The sequence below is a fragment of the Temnothorax curvispinosus genome, unplaced genomic scaffold, assembly GCF_003070985.1.
Source record: "Temnothorax curvispinosus isolate PA1 unplaced genomic scaffold, ASM307098v1 QBEX01010960.1, whole genome shotgun sequence".
NCBI classification, from domain to species: domain Eukaryota; kingdom Metazoa; phylum Arthropoda; class Insecta; order Hymenoptera; family Formicidae; genus Temnothorax; species Temnothorax curvispinosus.
In genome coordinates this window covers 20,800-39,301 of record NW_020220740.1, presented here as the reverse complement: position 1 = coordinate 39,301, position 18,502 = coordinate 20,800, and the positions used below count along the sequence as shown (strand labels likewise).

Here is an 18,502-nt window from a genome sequence, read left to right as displayed (position 1 = left end):
AAGTGCAAATTATTACACTGAGAAAAAAATATTTCCAAGAAATATTTAGTCCAATACGTTCAACTAAACATTTCAGTTAGTTAACTAAACATTAGTTGTTTTAACAATTTATTTAGTTTCTTGAATCAAGAATTAATTAATTCAACTAATGTTTAGTTAACTAACTAAAATGTTTAGTTGAACGTATCGGACTAAATATTTCTTGGAATTAATAAATTTGTTTTCTCAATGTATATATAATTTGTGCTTCATGTATTATATATGGTACCTATAATGTGGAATTATAGGTACTATCTCATAAATAGGGAAAATAAATAAAAGCAACGAAGACTTGTTTGCCTTATAACAGGTAGATAAAATCAAAATAATGATAAATAATAATCAGAACTATATATTACTATAAATTACAAGGATAATTTAAGCGTAAAATTTATTCATTATAAATTACAAAGACCAGTTAAAGATTAAAAAAAATTTAGAAAAGAGAAACGATTACGATTTTTATCAATCCCTGGACCAATAAAATCCGTAGATAAAGCAAGAAGCTTCTTATCAACCGTAACATCAAAAACGTGACATAAAGAAGCTTGAGAAAAATAGACAAAAATCACGGATTTATTCCACGAAATCTCTGAACGGTAGAAAGATATCACCGCGTCACACCGTTGCACATGACAATAACAATTTGCTCAATAATGAGGGCCGGAGATCAGGGGGCACTCGGCAGACAAAGAGACGAGGTTCGCTGGACGACGCTGCCTTGCCGGGTGGTGGAAGCAGCGTCGGGAGTGCGGCAACAACACCTACGCGCCGTGGCAGACACGCCGCTACGGTACAAGTAAAGCGGCAACACGCTCCTCAAGCTACGTGCAGCCGGTGCAGCGTGGTCCGTAATTCCCTCCGCGACCTCCCGAACCAAGCCGTGGTGTATCCGAAGCCGCGTGGCGCTGGCTTCGTATCTCGAATAAGGAGGCGGCTCTGACGGCTGCACTCCTCCAGTCCTCCACCGCCGCCGTCACCGCCACCGCTGCCGCCGCCCGCGCCGCCAGCACCGTCACCACCACCATCCCCTGCTGACGGTCGACCGAGCGCCGAGCGGCCGACTCTGACAGTGGCTCGGCCGACCGATGACAGCCGAGGCGTCAGTCCTCAGTGCGCCAGCGTGCCGTGTGAAGCGGTCTCGCGCGCGCGTTAACGTGCGGAGCAGCACGCGTGGACAGCCAGCTGTCAAACTCTCTGCGTGTCGCTCCGACGATTCCCGGTGAATCCCGCTAAGTGAATCATCGCCGGTGAATCTGTTCCTGAGGGGGTCAAGTGACCGTGCAACCATATTCCTGATTTCCGGTGAATCGTGTTTCCGTGTCGCGCAACCCCACGTAATATTCGTAATCTCTATAAAAGATGTACGTCGTCTTCAACAGCACGAAACCGGCATCGAGCGGTTTTTATCGAGAGGTACGTCTGACGCGCGTACGCGAGTTACTCGTAGAGGGAAACGCGTCGTGAAAGGATACACGGCGTTTTTCATTCCCGAAGAGTGACGCACGAAGAGCAGCGCTCGCGATGACGGAGCTCGCCAAGGAGGCGTTCACCTCCCGCAACTACCACTTGGCGGTCGAGCTGTACGAACGATGTCTGAAGCAGCAGGGATCGAGCTACGAGGTGCTGCTGGACTACGGCGACTCCTTGGTCAAGTGCGGCCGCGTCAGGGAGTCCATCGAGATCTATTCCAGGTGTTCGGCCGCGATGTCCGTGCCGGCCGAAAGACTGAAACACCTGGCGACCGCGCTCCTGGAGGATATGGTTGGCGTCGGGACGAGCTCCAGACGGAGGTTCGAGACATCCTTCGCGTGTCCCCTGTGCGAAGGCACCCTCTGTCAACCGGTGACCGCCGGCTGCGGTCACACGTATTGCAGGAACTGCGTGGATCCGTCGAAGAACTGTCGCGTGTGCGGGCTTAAAATCGCTATGGTGAGTGAAACGAATGTGCTAGTGCAAAGACTCGTGGAGAGATGGTGGCCGCGAGAAGCGGAGGCCAGTCGGGCGAGGCACGAGGGTGATATCCTCTTGAGGAAGGGTCACCTGGGTCAGGCACTCGAGAGATACAACCTGGCGGTCCATCTCGGTAAGGGAAATAGCAATTATCACTTCTTACGACGTATCTATGTATATCATTTCGTAAATATTTCGTCGTATTTAAGTCGTTTGACATATCTAACGTATCTGTACTCTTTATCAGTAAAACGATGTGCGATTAAAATTCTCAGTCTATTGCGTAAGATAGAAAAAAGACTTTTACTGATTACGCGAATCCAGACAACTACGGATTAGTGATGCTTTTGTGGAAGATAATTTTTCGTCTAAGTTTGTTTCAGTGATAAACATGTGCCGTTCCACAAGTTAATATACTTGAATAAACTTATAATATTTAGTTTGGATAAAGAAATTTGTTTTAAGAATAGCTGAGACCCCAGCTGAGACACATTTAATAAGATTAGGTAAATATTAGAAATTTTAGCCACAGAAGTGAGTTTTGCAAGAGTGTTTAAAATATTTTTTTATGCTTTTAGACATATTTTAAGGAGTCTCTCTCTAGTGTTTTATTTTGTATAAAAAGTAGAAAAAATGTAACTTAAAAAGAAATATTTTATATTAAAACAGAAAAGATTAAAAGTGACTAATAAGTAATACATTAATGGTAACAATAGAGATTTAATATATAACAATGTGTGCGTGGGACAAATACAATATCTAAATATTGCGTGATGACTATGAATTATAAAGATTCAATTATCAAATTTTAATATTTTCTATTTGAATCATGTTGCTCATCACTTTGACGTATCGTATAAATATTACAATTCATTGATGCGTTTGTCACCAAATGCTTCCATGACTTCAGTTTTAAATAAAATAAATTAGTTGTAACCGAATAAATAAGTTAGTAACCGGAGTTGTATCAAAAAAGCAATCATTTTTAATAACACTAGAAACAATTCTTAAAAAATCTAGCTACCATTTTTAATTCATTTCTATTCGTGAGCAAAGGGTAACAACATGTGGTTATATAAAGATTATTACGAAACACCTAATCTGAATAACGTTTCAGGCAAGTCGGTAAACTCAAAGTATATTATACTAGTTTATCATTTGCATTTTATAATCTGTCTCGATTTAATCAAAATCACGAACGTTTAGCGCTAAAAAATCACACCTCGAAAGGACCACATTCCCATTATCTGGATTAATACAGGTAGACCAGTACGCTTAAAGTACGCAATGTATTCGTGGATTTAGTCCACGTACGGATATATGTATAAAAGGTAGCAACAGAGCCAAATCTGCTGCGACAATGAATGGAATCGGCAGTCTTTTAAATAGCAATTAATTAAGGCTTGTGAATAATAGAGAAAAAACTTCATATCGGAAAAATTTCGGAGATTTATTTTCATATTATATCATTTAGGAGATAATATCTATAAGTATTATAATTTTACATTATTTTTTATTTTATTTATATTATTTACCTACACGTGAATTCTCGCTGCATTTTAATTTCAAAAAATTAAATGCTAGAGAAATAAATAACAAATATATGAAAATAAAAGTTTTAATAGAAGTAGAATAGAAAACATATTGGACAAATCTTTAATATATTTATAATATTTATGAAAACTGTTATAAAGCATGTGTCGAAAATTATAATTTATTCATAATTCGTATAAAAATACTATAAAATAACGAAAAAAAAAAACATAAATTATAATAAATGACGAAATTATTCCAAAATTCTGTTGCAGTAATATATTAAGTCTAGACATAATAATTATTCCTTCAAAATTTATGTGATGTTAATAATATACTTTTATTCATGCACTAGCAAAATGAAATAAAAGAAGAATGAACAGTGCACACACAAGACAAGTTTAAAAGAGAAAAAAAAAAATTTTTTTATTTACTTTACTGTGTGCGTACGTATTTAAACACTTTTATTAAATAGCGTAATTAATTATTCACTAAAATCTACCAATTAGAGCCATTTTTAACAAATTAATCTTTCTTTGGAAATCGCGCCAAGTCCGATAAAATTATTTTGCTAGTTTCAATAAGTTTTCGTTGCAGTTTATTAAAAAACATGCACATGACTCTTTCGCTTCAGTTTTTTAGGAATTAATCAATAAACATTAAAGAAAATCATGGTATATTTGCTTCTCTTCTTTTCTAATAACAAGATTTATTCTCTCATGTGCTCTTTCCGTCATTCTCTCCCTCACTCTCAGATCATTTTTTATCACGCCAAGCTGAAGAAGAGACTACGATTATTAACCTCGGTGTAATCAATTTCCAAACATCTGTTTTCTGTTACTTTAGATTTTAATCAATCTCTTTGACATTTGAAAATTTACTTCCGTTTTATTATAAATATTTTATAGAAAGTTACTATTTATTGCACTTTTATATTTTCTAATATTAAATAAATTACTTTTATATAAATAATGTTGTAATAGTTTTATGTAAAATTATATTAATAAAATTTTTGTATTGTAAAAATATTTTTATAACAAAAATTTATATTTTGTAACAAAAAACAAAAAACAATCAATCAAACAAATATTGCTCACATTTTCTATTTTATATACATAATGTATACATTTGCAAATTAATATTAACAATAGAATTTCAAGCTTAATTGGCTAATTGGTTAAATATTTTAAAAAGTAAAGAATTGTTTCTATGACAAAATATTACTACTTTTTTCTATGAAGATTTAGAAGCTTATTATTTTGATTTGAATCAATTTTACTAAACTTTTAATGACTTTTATATTAAAACCATTTAAAATTTTATTAAATTATAGGCAACTTTCTTGCTTTTTGGCTGAACTTTTTAGAGCACCGAGGATTTAGAATATACAATATTTTGAGAATAGAATTGCTGATTTTTGGATATCTGGATATCTGGATTTATGTTGGAATAATGTTTCTTTGGTAAGATCGCGTCTGAGAAGGTGAGAAGTGATGTGGAAATGATTTATTTCTCAAAAAACAAACGTAAACTTTTGCGTTAAAGACAGAACATCAGAGATCAGAATTGCGTTTGATGTTTAATCCTTAACTGCTCCGAGTACGTGGAAGAATTTTAGTTACTGAATAATTTTTTATCAGCACTATCACGAAAAGTATCTTAAGTAGTTTTATCTCATGCAGATAGGGAAAGTTTACTTAAAAATAGGTTATTGGTTATATTCATAACAATTTTATTATTTAAATAATTTAATATGAATATAATTATATTAAAATCTAAACTTTTTATATAAAAAACAACATTGTAAATCTTTATTTACTTTTATTTGTTAGACCTAAGATTAATTAGATCTAAAATCCTATACTGTTAAATTTAAAAAAGATAATTTGACATTAAATGTTATTCGTTATAATTAATATATATGTATATTACTAATTTTGATTAATTTCTAATTATAAATTACTTACAAAATTTTTATCTAAGCATACATGTTAGATGATACGATTTAGAACAGTTAAAAGTTAAAAATAAATTATTGAGTTACATACTGTTATAAGCGAAAGCAAATAGTGAGATAGGTCAACGAATGATACATTTCTAGATATAAATTTGATAATTGTTCAACAGTTCTATAATTATATGTTTACAAAGATAGATTCGCGATTTTTTATTGAGAGTTAAAAAGGGTCGAACTTTATCTCTATACTGAGTTTATCTCTTAATTTCCGTCTTTCATTATATATTTATAATTTTTTTCAAAGAAAGTAGAATATATTGAATACTATACTGATTACCATACTGAATTTATTTTAAACGTAATAACTTTATGGAGACTCGAAGATAAAAGAAATAATATAAAAAATCGGCTAATAGTTATATCAAGAAAACAAAGAAATGTAGTTATAGATATTTATACTTTATTCCTGCATATCTATTTTATTTTTAAATTAATAAGTAGGTTAAATTAATTAAATCGTTATATATATCGTTAATATGCCATCCATTTTTTTCCTCTTTGTTCTAATAAGAGTTATTTACTGTATATTTCTGTGATAAAAAGCACTAAGTTGAATATTGAAGTCCGTATAGGTATATTCTTTCGTGCATATCCGAGTGCACCGGACGTGTGCGTAAAGTGCGTGAAAAGGGAAGCGTTTGCGTTCGACTGCGACGATCACGACGACGACGCCGTTAAGTTCACGGCCAGTACGAGGCGGTTCTTACATAACATTTCTTGGTGGAGATATCGGTCTGAATCGACGATGTGTCCCATCCGGAGACACGCTACGTCTACCCCATGAGATATATCGTATAAATATTTACATGTTCTGAATCAATCCTCACATTTTTTAATGTTTGACTTGCAAAACTATATTTTAAAATGCTAAAATTAATCTCTCTTCGTTCGGGAGCACTACTTTTAGATTAATTGCAGACAATATTAAACGTATATACACTTAATTCTTACATATACGCCAACTTCTAATAATTTCTATTAGAAATTCTAGATATTATTTATGTCACATAACAAAATATTTATAATTTCTTCTCAATTTTTTAAATTGAATATTCCCAAAACAGTGGAAGAAAACCTTGTTCTACTAAAAAAAAAAAATCACTTTTTCTCAAAGTACTTATACCTAGACAACAGTTAAAAATTTGTATATTAAATCTAACAATTAAAAGTTATGATATTAAAACTTAATAAAATAGTATTTTCATTGATGCTGCGTTAATAATAATTTTTGCTGCGAGTTATGGCTGGATGATCGACCGCGTCATCTCGACCTTCTTATTCATGCCGATTTTTGAAGCGGATTATAGAAGTCATCTATACGATTCTCTCTCTCCGATATTGTCGAGCAACAAAATTACCGAGAACAATGACGCGTATCGCGATAACAAGTAAGCACTTCGTGACTAATCGACCTCGCCAAGATCGTCCTTGTTATCTTCGTCATCACGCATACCTTACAGTAGGACCTTTCGCGAGAAAAATATCCAAGGGATTGTGCATTGTGACACGTATTCGATTAGGCTTTCCATTGCCTGAATACCTATTCATCTAATGATCGATGGTAAGATTTTGGCAGACATAAAATTAAACGGTGAAGAATTTTTCGCCAACTGCTCATAACGGGAATTAAATATTCAATGAATGTATAAGAAGTATAGAAGCAAAATTGATAGAGAAAGAATTGATAAAAACAAATATACGCAAACGCGCGCGCGAATATATATAAACATCGCATAAGAAATTACGATGTTGATGTATTTCATTTTGGATTTAGAAAGAGTGAAATTAATACGAAGAAAAAAAGACGTGGACAATTATCATAAATAAACTCGACAAGCGTATTTCAATGATAATCGTAGTGCATCAGTGCAAGATTTTCTCGAGAAATGCGATTAGAGAGTGACGCAGTTGTTTACACGTATGTGACACGTAAATATTGCATATAACATATTGAATCAGAATCTTCGCGAATATATTACACTGTACAATAAATCGTCGAGTTAACACGCGAAGATTACGTAAAGCGACATTATCGCTCACGACGTGTCCGCTAATAAGCGGTTTTACGTGGAAATGAAATTTTAAGCATCAAAATAAGATCTCGCTAAAATGAAACGGACTATGAGTACGGTAGCCATGCTGCCCTCGGTCGCACCTGCATCGTTCACCTGGCCTACAGGTCGATTACGGTAGTTTTAATAACGTTCTTCAGCGACGCCGCACACTGTACTTTAGAACAAGAAAAAATATCTTATTTTGTCAGTAAATTATGTAATAAATAAAGAAATAAGTAGATGACAAAATTATTACAGCCAAATCCTTTATAAGAGGTTCTTTACCGTAAGAAATGCTTGAACTCCTTGAAGTTAATATTTTTTGAAAACAAAACTAATTATAAAATATGTAAAACACGTTAATTATTATAAATTATAGAAAATTTAATTTAGGATTAAAATTGTTTTGATAAATTAACCATATTTTTTTATTCTCAAAAATAAAAAAATACGAATAATAAAAAAAAAGAATTTAAGTTTAAATAAAAGAATATACTCCTATTCTTTGTCTCCGAAACATTTTGTATCGCAGACGTCGATGATCTAGTTGAAAACATCTTTGTCAACGGACGAGAATGCCAGAGACACTCAATTTAGTCTGACTAATTTGCTATTTTAATCGATACAAGTTCTCTTTACGTTATTTAGTATATATATAGTTAATATAATAGATTATTTTTTTAATTACAAAGAATTTATATAGAATAAAATAATATTTTATTATATTAAATAATTCATAATAATAAAAATACATATTAAATTTGAAACAAAGAAATTGAAAAACCTAATAATTCCTGATTTATAGAATATAACGGATCTTAGATTGTACGCTGCATGAATTAGATTTTAATTTAAAGATTTTTATAACATTTAAAGCATAAAGATATATATATTTCTCTTTTTTAAACAATAATTGAATATATGTATCTAAAATTGCAGGTATTTAAATCTATTACTCGCAATATAAAAGTTAACTCCTATATCAATAACTTTCTGTTCTTTTATATTCTATTACAAATTAGCAGTTTTTACATTTTTCTTTCCTCTTGGAATTTACGATTGCCAGCGGTTGGGAATCGCTGTTTAAAGAATGCCACCTACAAGCGCATTTCGCCGAGACCGATACTCGTCTCTCCGCGTATTCGCGAATCCCGGAGTTTCGTTTCTCTAAAGGCAGCTATAATTAAATTCGCCGCGCCGCTGCGCTTATATAGTACAAATTTAGCGTGTGTCGCGTCGCGTCGCGTCGCGCCGGTGCAACGTGCTCGACGAAATAAAAGCGATGACAGCGTACGAGAAGGAGCGCGCTTTTATGCACGCGAGCTCCATATATCGGACTCGCTTATATAATGATCGCCGACGCTGCTTTTCTCGCCGCCGATAAGCGTCGCAAAATTACGCCAGTGGATCTAATGGTCACAGCTGAACGATTCACATCCGATGTCATTGTTTCTAAACATGCAAATTACATAAATCATTTAATTATTAAATTTGTTGACTTTTGAGTTTCTATTTCGTAATATTTTTGTGAAAAAACTTACAATTAATTTTATAATAATTTTATTAAATATTATAAATCATTATATTTACATAGTTTATTTAGAAATCTAAATATAATTAGAGATATACAATAAACTTTAAATTATTATATTAATTCGAGTCAATTTCTCATCCAGTTTGTATTAAAATTTTTACTGAATTAAATATTATATTAATAACAAATATATATTAGCACAAATGACTCAATCTATATAAGGAGATTATACTATAATATTAGACATATAAAGAATATTCTCATATACATTTTAATTATATCTTGAATTATCTATTTAAAAATGATTGAAAAGAGAAGGTTTTTGAACGATTGAAAAAAAAGGAGAACGATAAAATTTCATATAATGATAAAATAATATAGAATGTTAAAAATTATCTCGCGTTATCGATGCGGTATATTCATTGTTCAAACTATATATAGGTATTACTAGTGCGTGTGTCAATACGATATCAGAAGTCTTTCAATATACGAAACGCTTATGTAAGATGGAACATGATATTAAACTGTGAGTGATAAGAGATAAGACAAAATGCGCGAGACACTATTTTAGATTAAATGCACTTTCAACCGTGCTTGCAATTTTTATTTCTTTTATTTGTAATAGATATATCTATAAAAAGTGCTGTGTGAATCCGACAAACCAAGTTGGCTCACAGTTTTTCAATGTTCATATTGAAAAGACGTTATTTATTGCCAGTCACGGTCGATTTAAATTACTTTAATTGTTATTCTATATACTGGCGAAAGAAATTTATTATTCAGATATACCTACATTAAAATTGAAAAAATATTTCTCAAAATAAAAATTAAACTAAATATGTACCTACTGTATTACAATCGACAAATATTTAATAAATCTACTCTTTAAATCTCATAGAGTAGTTTTGTCACTAATATATCAGAGTTATGCGATAGTCACTTCAAAAGAGAGGATTGCCACTCTAATTTAAGTAAATGTGGGTACACTCTTAAGCATGTACCGCGTAGTATCTCCAAATTCGAGGTACTAATTTCTAAATGGAAATGACATTTGGAGTTACATGCTGCTAGGAGATACTTTTCCCGGTACAGTAGCACGAGGTACGGAATACACGAGATACTGATAAAGGAGGAGGTACCGATTGGAGGTACCGCACTTATAAATTCACGGTACAATTTTTTAGGAGATACAGTTTTAGGAGGTACAGTTTTTTAGGGGGCTTCCCTATGTACCCCGTACATACGTACCTCGTACGTACATATGTACCTCGTACAAATGTGTACCTCCTACATATGTACCTCGTACAAAAGACATTCGCAAAGCACTCGACGCGGACGCGTGCACGGACGTGTCATAGGAGGTACAGTTTTAGGAGGTACAGTTTTTTAGGGGGCTTTCCGTAAATACCTCCTACATACGTATACCTCGTATACTTAGCCAACCATGCATGGCATGATCGCGACATTTGTTGAACGAAAGACATTCGCGAATAGCAGCGGGCAATATTATATCATATATCTAATTCGAAATTTTATTACTCTTTTTAAACTGAATTTGTTTCTTAAGATAATTTTTGAAAAATTATATATTTGCGCTGGTTATGACATATGTAGACTATATATAACGTTTACTTCAAATTAAGAAGTAGTCGACCACGTAAGGCAGTTGGCTCACGATGCAGAGGTCCCGAGTTCAAATCCCACCAAGGTAAGTGTGTTTTTCAAATACGAAAAAATATTTATAATCATAGACTGCATCTTAAGAAACAAATTTAGTTAAAAAATAATAATAAAATTTCGAAATAAATAATTTTTTTTGTCGGGTAAATATTCGTTGCCCATAACGTACTTCCTAACTTCGAGGTACCATGTACCTCCAATTTTTGGCGACACATGCTTAAGAGTGACTTATGTCCCTCGTAATTACGTAGGGACAAAATTTCAACATGTACCTCCAATTTTTGGCGACACATGCTTAAGAGTGTAGGGGAGACCGGGGGTAGTTGTCACACTATTTAAATACTGATATAAACAAAAATATTAGCAATATTTTATAATGTTGTATACTACTTTATAATGTGGCTACATCCTTTAGGTGTAAGAAAAAAAATATTAGACTTGTAAATATTTATGCACAAAAAAGTTATTTAATTATAAGCAAAACCGCGAAAATGTGACAACTTACCCCATACCCAGGGTTATAGTTGTCACATGACTCTGGATTGATTGTCATGTATCTTTCATGTATAGAGGAAACATACGACAAATAGTTCCTGTTTTAATATTTTATTAAAGTTAGTGCCAGTTTTTGGTAAATTTAACTTAATAATTAAACGAAGGATGAATTAAACGAAAAATTAATCATTTTCATAAACTTTGTAATATATATCTTATAAACTTTGTAATACTTTCATAAACTTTGAGTAAATAGAAGAATAATAATTCTCATAAACTTCGAATCCCATCTCATTTGAGATATCTTACCCTGAACGGTCATTTTGAACAAAGATTATATTTATAAACATAAATTAAATTTATGTTGCAATGACGGTTAACTAAATACAGGAAAAATTATCTAAAATCTAAAACTATAATATTTCTTATGACTAAAAGGAAATTACGACTAGTAATTCCAAAAACCAACGAAACAATAAAAATAAAGGCAAAAAAAATTTACTCACAACCTCCAATTTTTAAAAAGTGCTCGTAAATATCACATGCGATGTTTTTGAAAGCGACGAGCTATTTCGTACACCCGACTAACGTACGCGATAGGAGCACTATAAAGAAGAATATTCCACTCAATTTATTAGTGAGATATAAGCTTTGTAACAACTTACCCGTGTGACTTCTAGCCCCGGTCTCCCCTACTCATATGGTAGAAGTGACAAATTTTTAGAGCGGCTGTTCTACGATCTCACTCTAAAGCTATAATGAATCACGATTCTCTAAAGATTGACTGATTAATAATTCTAACAGAGTGAAATTTTTTACTCAAAATTGTAGAGTGATATAATTCATTTCTATTGACATTGATATACTGCACTCGAAAAAGAGTGCTCTTTTACTAAAATGGAGTGCGATTTCACTCCAACTTATAAAGCACAATTTTACTCTTTCTTAGAATAGCAAATCACTCGAAGTGCACAGGCTCAATTTTTACTTTTATTACACTTATTTTGAGTGAGTAAATTTTTTATTTGCTTGTTCTTTACAAATTTTTTACATTGTTTTTATTATATTTATAATTATATTGCTTTTTAAATATAATTGAAAAAATTTATTACATATTGCTTTTTACATTACAATTAAGATATTTTAAAAATATTTAATTTACTTGTTGAAAGAATGTACTTGAATTTCCATAAGATATAGAGAATACTAAACTATCTTATATAAAATAGTAATTGCACATAGTCAAGAAAGAATATTTGTATGTCTTTAATTTAAACAAAAAATTGTTTTGTTAATTTTTTAAATTAAATTATTATTGTTTGTAACGTTTAAGGCAGTTAATTATTTATCAAAAGTTATTTCAAATTCGTTATAGAAATCGGGGTTATAGCAATCTGCCAATGACCCAATTTGCCACAATTTAATTTCTACTAGTAGATCGCAAATAGCTCTTTATGTATCATTTTGTATTTCGATCAATAGTCAAGTAAAGCCTTGCCGACAGAGCCCTGCCGAGCACTGTTGAACTGTTACGCTATAAATATAACGTGAACAATAGGGCAATGTTACAAATACGTGTTAAAAGCTTTCCGACGCATTAAAACAAATTTATCCTTAGCGCGTCATAGGACCAAGTTAAAATAATAATGCAAAGAAATAATTATGCAAACGCTCAGTTCTACAAACTATAATTGTAAAGAAATACCGTTATTTGCTTTACATTTTTGAAGCTACAATGTTTAGCCAGCATGAAATATATCTTGCATTCGCAAAATATGATATATTAATTTCAAACGCATCAAAGAATTTATTGTATTCCTTTTCATGAAAGATCTAAGGAAAGATCTATACACCGAAAAAATCATATTCTTGATTTTAGAACAAAACCCTCTAAAGCTTTCCTCTAATCAAATATTCTAAAAAATGTAAAATATTTCCTTCTAAAAGTCTCCTGTTAAGAATAGTTTCTGAAACAAAGAAAATATTCTAAAATGCTACTTCGGTGATTGGTTAACAAATGACACTCGCGCTCACGCAAGCTCGTATACTGCTCACGGTCCGCGCTGTAGTATACGTGCGTGGTGATACGGTGGTGATACGTAACCTAGTGCTTCTTAAAAAGACATTCACTTGCAGTCAAAGAAGTAGTCATTTGTGGAACCTGCTACAAATCTAACATGATTCTTGTTATTAATTACGAAGAGGACTTGCCTCTTTTTGGAAACTTGTGTTGGATAGTGAGGTCACAAAATGTACAAGAGCGTCCTCTCTTTCTTTTGTCAGGGTTGCGGACCGTTAGTTTCAACGAACACTTGCACTCCTATGAAATTAGGCCTACTGCGGAATGGTTTCTGGTTAAGTACCTTGTATCTTTTTATCCGTCTATTGCTCATGTGGGGTCTGATGGGAACACTTATGTAACTTTTAGACATATATTGTAATAGTTGTAAAATTATTTGTATAAGTGATTCATGCATCTTTTATTTTAACACGTTGCATACTCCACTTGTCTACTTTGGCATTTTGTATTTTTTTTTCCATCTTTTTAGCTTAAATACAATGAAAGAAGTAAGAAACTACACAGGAATTAAGAATAAAGATTTAAATAAAATAAGGATAAGGAATATCTATATCTTATTAAAGTCTTTATTCCTAATTTCTGTGTAATTCCTTATTTTTTTCATTGTATTTTAACTCTTAGAAGAGTGCCTTTTTTAATCCATTCAAAGGATATATACTAAAAGATATATACTATTAGAATATATTCTATTACTAAGCTACTTACTCATATTAGAGGTATCTGGTATATTCTAATTTGTTAGAATATTTATTAGAATATTTCATTATACTAGCTATTAGAGGGAAATCCTCTCACTTTTAGGATATCACCTTGGCGCTTATTTTAGTGGGAAATACTCTGTAGTTTATCGGATTATCCTAAAATGTAGAATATAATTTACAAAGTTACAAGTCAAATAAAATTCATCCAGGAATTCCACCTCGGTTAAAATAATGTGTTTCCTCCAAGGGAAATTAGAAGAGTGACACGTACCTTGGAAAACACATCGGGCTGCGGGCGTACATCTCGAGAAACCTCGCGAATCCCTACTCGACCCCGGCACGTGCATGGATCTCTGCCAAATCCGAGATGTCATCGTCTACTCGAGCCGCATACTCACTCAGTCCCGCAGGAGAAACTGTCACGCGCGAGGACGCGACTCCAGCAGGTCCTATCGTATCAAGGACGCTCTCGTAGTGCTCCAACAATTTGCAAAAAGAGCAACGGGAGCGATTTTCGGGTCAGGGCCGCGCCGATCTCTGGTCTTGTGAGGAAAGACCTCGAGGGGAAACTTATTTTCGAACGAGTCCGTGCTCTCTTACTGCTTTACTTATTTGGTTTATTTTGCAATTCTTCACGGCGAAATTATAGCGCGTTATAAATATTCTTTTATTTGTTCTTGTATCATGACTTTTTTTTAATCTGACAAAAGATTTTTTATCTTTTGTGTGGGGGAGAAATATTTAATTTCAACACACATGGAATTTAGATACATACCGTGCTTTGGAATAAAAGTGAAATACGAACCGACAGCGACGTGCGGACATTATTACGCTTGGACAGATTTATCGAGTAATGAGTTTCAACTATAATTCACGTAGAAGATATCTTTATGAGCACTAAGTTACTATATACTCTTTGATAATAATTTATTTTCAGGTTGAAATAATATAATGTTTCGTCTTTCCATTTTAAGCTTAATTTGTAAATAGATTAATTTAACATTACCACCTTTGAGATGTTTCGTTAACTTTGGACTTAACAAGTTGTGATTACAAGCTGCCAAGCTCGTAACATTAAAGTTGACAATGTGCGTACAGTGTGACAGCAAATAAGACGAGCCATGACGAAGAACGCATGCTATCTTGTTACGTGAGTCATGCGATAGTTTATTTAGATCTGCTTCTCTGATCTAACTGCCGCATATAAAATTTAATTATTTATAAATTATTTTTAAATATAAAAAAAACTTGCAATTTTTTATAATTTATTTATATTTAATCTAATTCATATGACATTATATTATTTATATTTTATTCTTTTTTCTAATTATATATTTATCGGCAATATCTAGGTAGTTGTTCCATTTTTTAGTTTTGTGATAACTCTTGATTTGTAGCTACGTGATTATTATATAAAGCTTTAAGGCCGGTTTATCATCGATGTGTATGTTCAGAGAAGCTAATCTTATCAAAGAACAATACTATAAAAATTTGCACAATGTTTTAACTTGAATACCTTTCATACGTAGCCATATGGTTCTAAGAGTTGATAATTAAATTTTATATATTACAAAAATTGAGATAAAATCCTCTTCAAATGTACAATCAAACAATGTACGAGATACAAAATTATATCTAAAATTAGTGCGAGGTATTTATTTAAGAACGACTATAATTAAATAAAATTCTACAGGTAAACAATATGTAGCGGTGAGCTATCCGCCATGAACGTACGACGGGACGCACGCGGCGCGGCGTAGGCGGCAGCGCGGGCTCGCGCGCGGCGAGAGTTCGACTCGCGCCCGCTACGCGGCACATCGCCAGTATCCTTGCTTGTAATTAAAATTCAACATCGATCCCGATAATTAAAGCCGTCTCAGCGGGGTTTCTAGCTCTTTAATCTGTTTACGTCATTAACGTCTCTTTTTTTTATAATATCAAGTATCGCTTTTAAATTCTGAACCGCTTTCAGAAACTGAAAGAGTTCAGAATTGACAGAATTTAAACGTGATGCTTGATAGGTACAATAAAAATTCTGAATTCTTTCAGTTTCTGAAAGCGGTTCAGAATTTAAAGGTGATGTATTTTAAAATACATAAGATTTTCATTAAAAAATTATAAATATGAGTCAGATAGTCGCGTTTAATTATGCCCAATTTCACCAACGTCGTTTAACTTGAATCTTATATAGTTCAATTCACTCTTTGTTTGTTTCTAAGGGAGATTGTTAGAAAGAGACAAAGAGTGAATTGAACTAAGGTTTAAGTTAAACGACGTTGGTGAAATCGGGCATTAGAGTAACGTCGTAATACGACGAAAAAACTGAAAAAGCTTACAAAAAGATCATTGTTTTGGATGGAACACATCTGAATTAATATCAGATTTTTTCGTTTATCTCTTTTACAATATTCTACAAATTATTTATAGTTTATTATTAATTTTCTAAGAATGTGCATGTTATATGTTGAAGATTAAAACCGTGAATACTCTTTTGTAAAATAATATTTTATGGACAGGTACTAACATTTCTATTACGAAATGTATTACGAAATGCTAACAAAGAGAGTTAAGACCATATATATACCATTATGTAAAGAATGGTTATGCGAATCTCGCGTCTTTGCAAATGCAAGACCGATACATTGAGATTCGAAACGCCAATCGTGATGGGAAGATGTGAGATTATTTTGAATTTGAGAAGTATTATTGCGGAATGGCAATTAAGAAAAAGAAATGGTAGTTTACGACGTCCGTGAAGATTCCGTCGACAAAAGTGGGTCGTGTCCTCGATCCCTCTCCGATCGCGCCCATCCATCAATCGAAACTCAATTCGTTTCACCCATCGAATATCATATAACATTTTAACTTACGTTCAAATAAAATTGCCAGTTATACATCTCGCAGAAGATTTTAAACATTATAAATTATTATAATTGTTAAAAATACAAAGAGAATAAACAAAAGAAAATTGTGAAACTTTAGTAAAGTATTGATGAGAAAGGTATGCGATAATAAGGATTTTATTGATAATGTTTTCCTCAGACTTTTCTATACAATAGAATGACCAAATGTAGATTAATAAGTTTTTCTTGTAAATTTTAAAATAATATTAAAATCGTTATATTATACGAAAATAAATTGCACTTTGTGCTTGCTGTTCAGATTATTTAATCATTCCTTTAATTTTTTTCTAAATTTTATTGTCTTTTATTTACATATTATATGTATCATTATTTGCTACTGTGTGTGTGTGGAAATTAGATATTTAATTTTACCTTAAAATAATATTTTGTAAAATAATTTTTTTTATTACCGATGATATTTATTACTTATAAAAATCAAATAATAAACTGAATCTTGTAATGTAAAAATTATAGCTTTATTAGCAACTGGTATATTCATAATCTCTTGTGTCAAAAGCTAATACGAGAGCTAGCGTATCCGTTATTCCAATTTACTTATTGCATTCGTCTTCTTAATAAATACGATTTGTGATTTGGAAGTATAATATTACTATATTGTACTTTTTATGTACGTTAAATAAACATTTAAGACACTTAGATAATTTTAATTAAATGTCTATAATACCCTACTTCTTTTATTTTATATAATAATGTGACTTAATTATTAAAATGCGATTAAATATAAAAATTGTATTTATCCGTAACCTCCATTTAGCTATATCTAGGAATGACTACATAATTCGTCAACTTTTTATCACCGAATCCCTGAATTTTATTTGTTCCGACGGTTGCATTATCTATGTAGAGTATGTAGACGGTCGCAATGTTATTATCTTTTTACAGTTTTTCAATTGTATTTCAACTTCCCGCGCTCGTTTACGACGCGATCTATCTCACGACATTTAGCCTCTATATAGATAGATATCTAGTGAAACCTTTTTACATGCAATTATTGATCTTTTTTTGAGAACTTACACGTCATAATCGTGAGTTCGCCCACGACTTTTGCCTGCGACTTGCAAGTTACGCGATCGATATATATACATAATAACAGCGTCACGCCTGAGCGAGTCCATTACGGCTCTTGCAAATCCGCGAGTGCGTTTCGGTTGTGCAATTACCGCAAAGCGAAATTAATCCGTCGCAGGCGCAGGCGATTTGTGTCAAGGCGACGACAGAACAGCAATCTACACGTCAGTTTTCTCATATTCGAGGGTGGCACAGACGACACGAAAGTGCCGGAAACAATGCCTACAAAATTCTCTCTCTCTCTCTCTCTCTTCTCCTCTCTCTCTCTCTCTCTCTCTCTCTCTCTCTCTCTCTCTCTCTCTCTCTCTCTCTCTCTCTCCCCCTCTCTCTCCGCCACTCTCTCTCCTCCACTCTCGCTCTCTCTCTCTCCTCCACTTTCTCTCTCGCTCTCTCTCTCTCTCTCTCTCTCTCTCTCTCTCTCTCT

General features: G+C 32.8%; 1 protein-coding gene across 1 annotated transcript; it reads left to right on the top strand.

Moving 5' to 3' along the window:
• Positions 1-1,101: 1,101 nt before the first annotated feature.
• Positions 1,102-2,125, top strand: LOC112460993 (LON peptidase N-terminal domain and RING finger protein 3-like; the record flags this gene model as incomplete). Its single annotated transcript, XM_025025994.1, has 1 exon — positions 1,102-2,125. A coding segment is annotated over exon 1 (562 nt), but the record flags the coding sequence as incomplete, so codon positions are not given.
• Between the last annotated feature and the right edge of the window lie 16,377 nt (positions 2,126-18,502).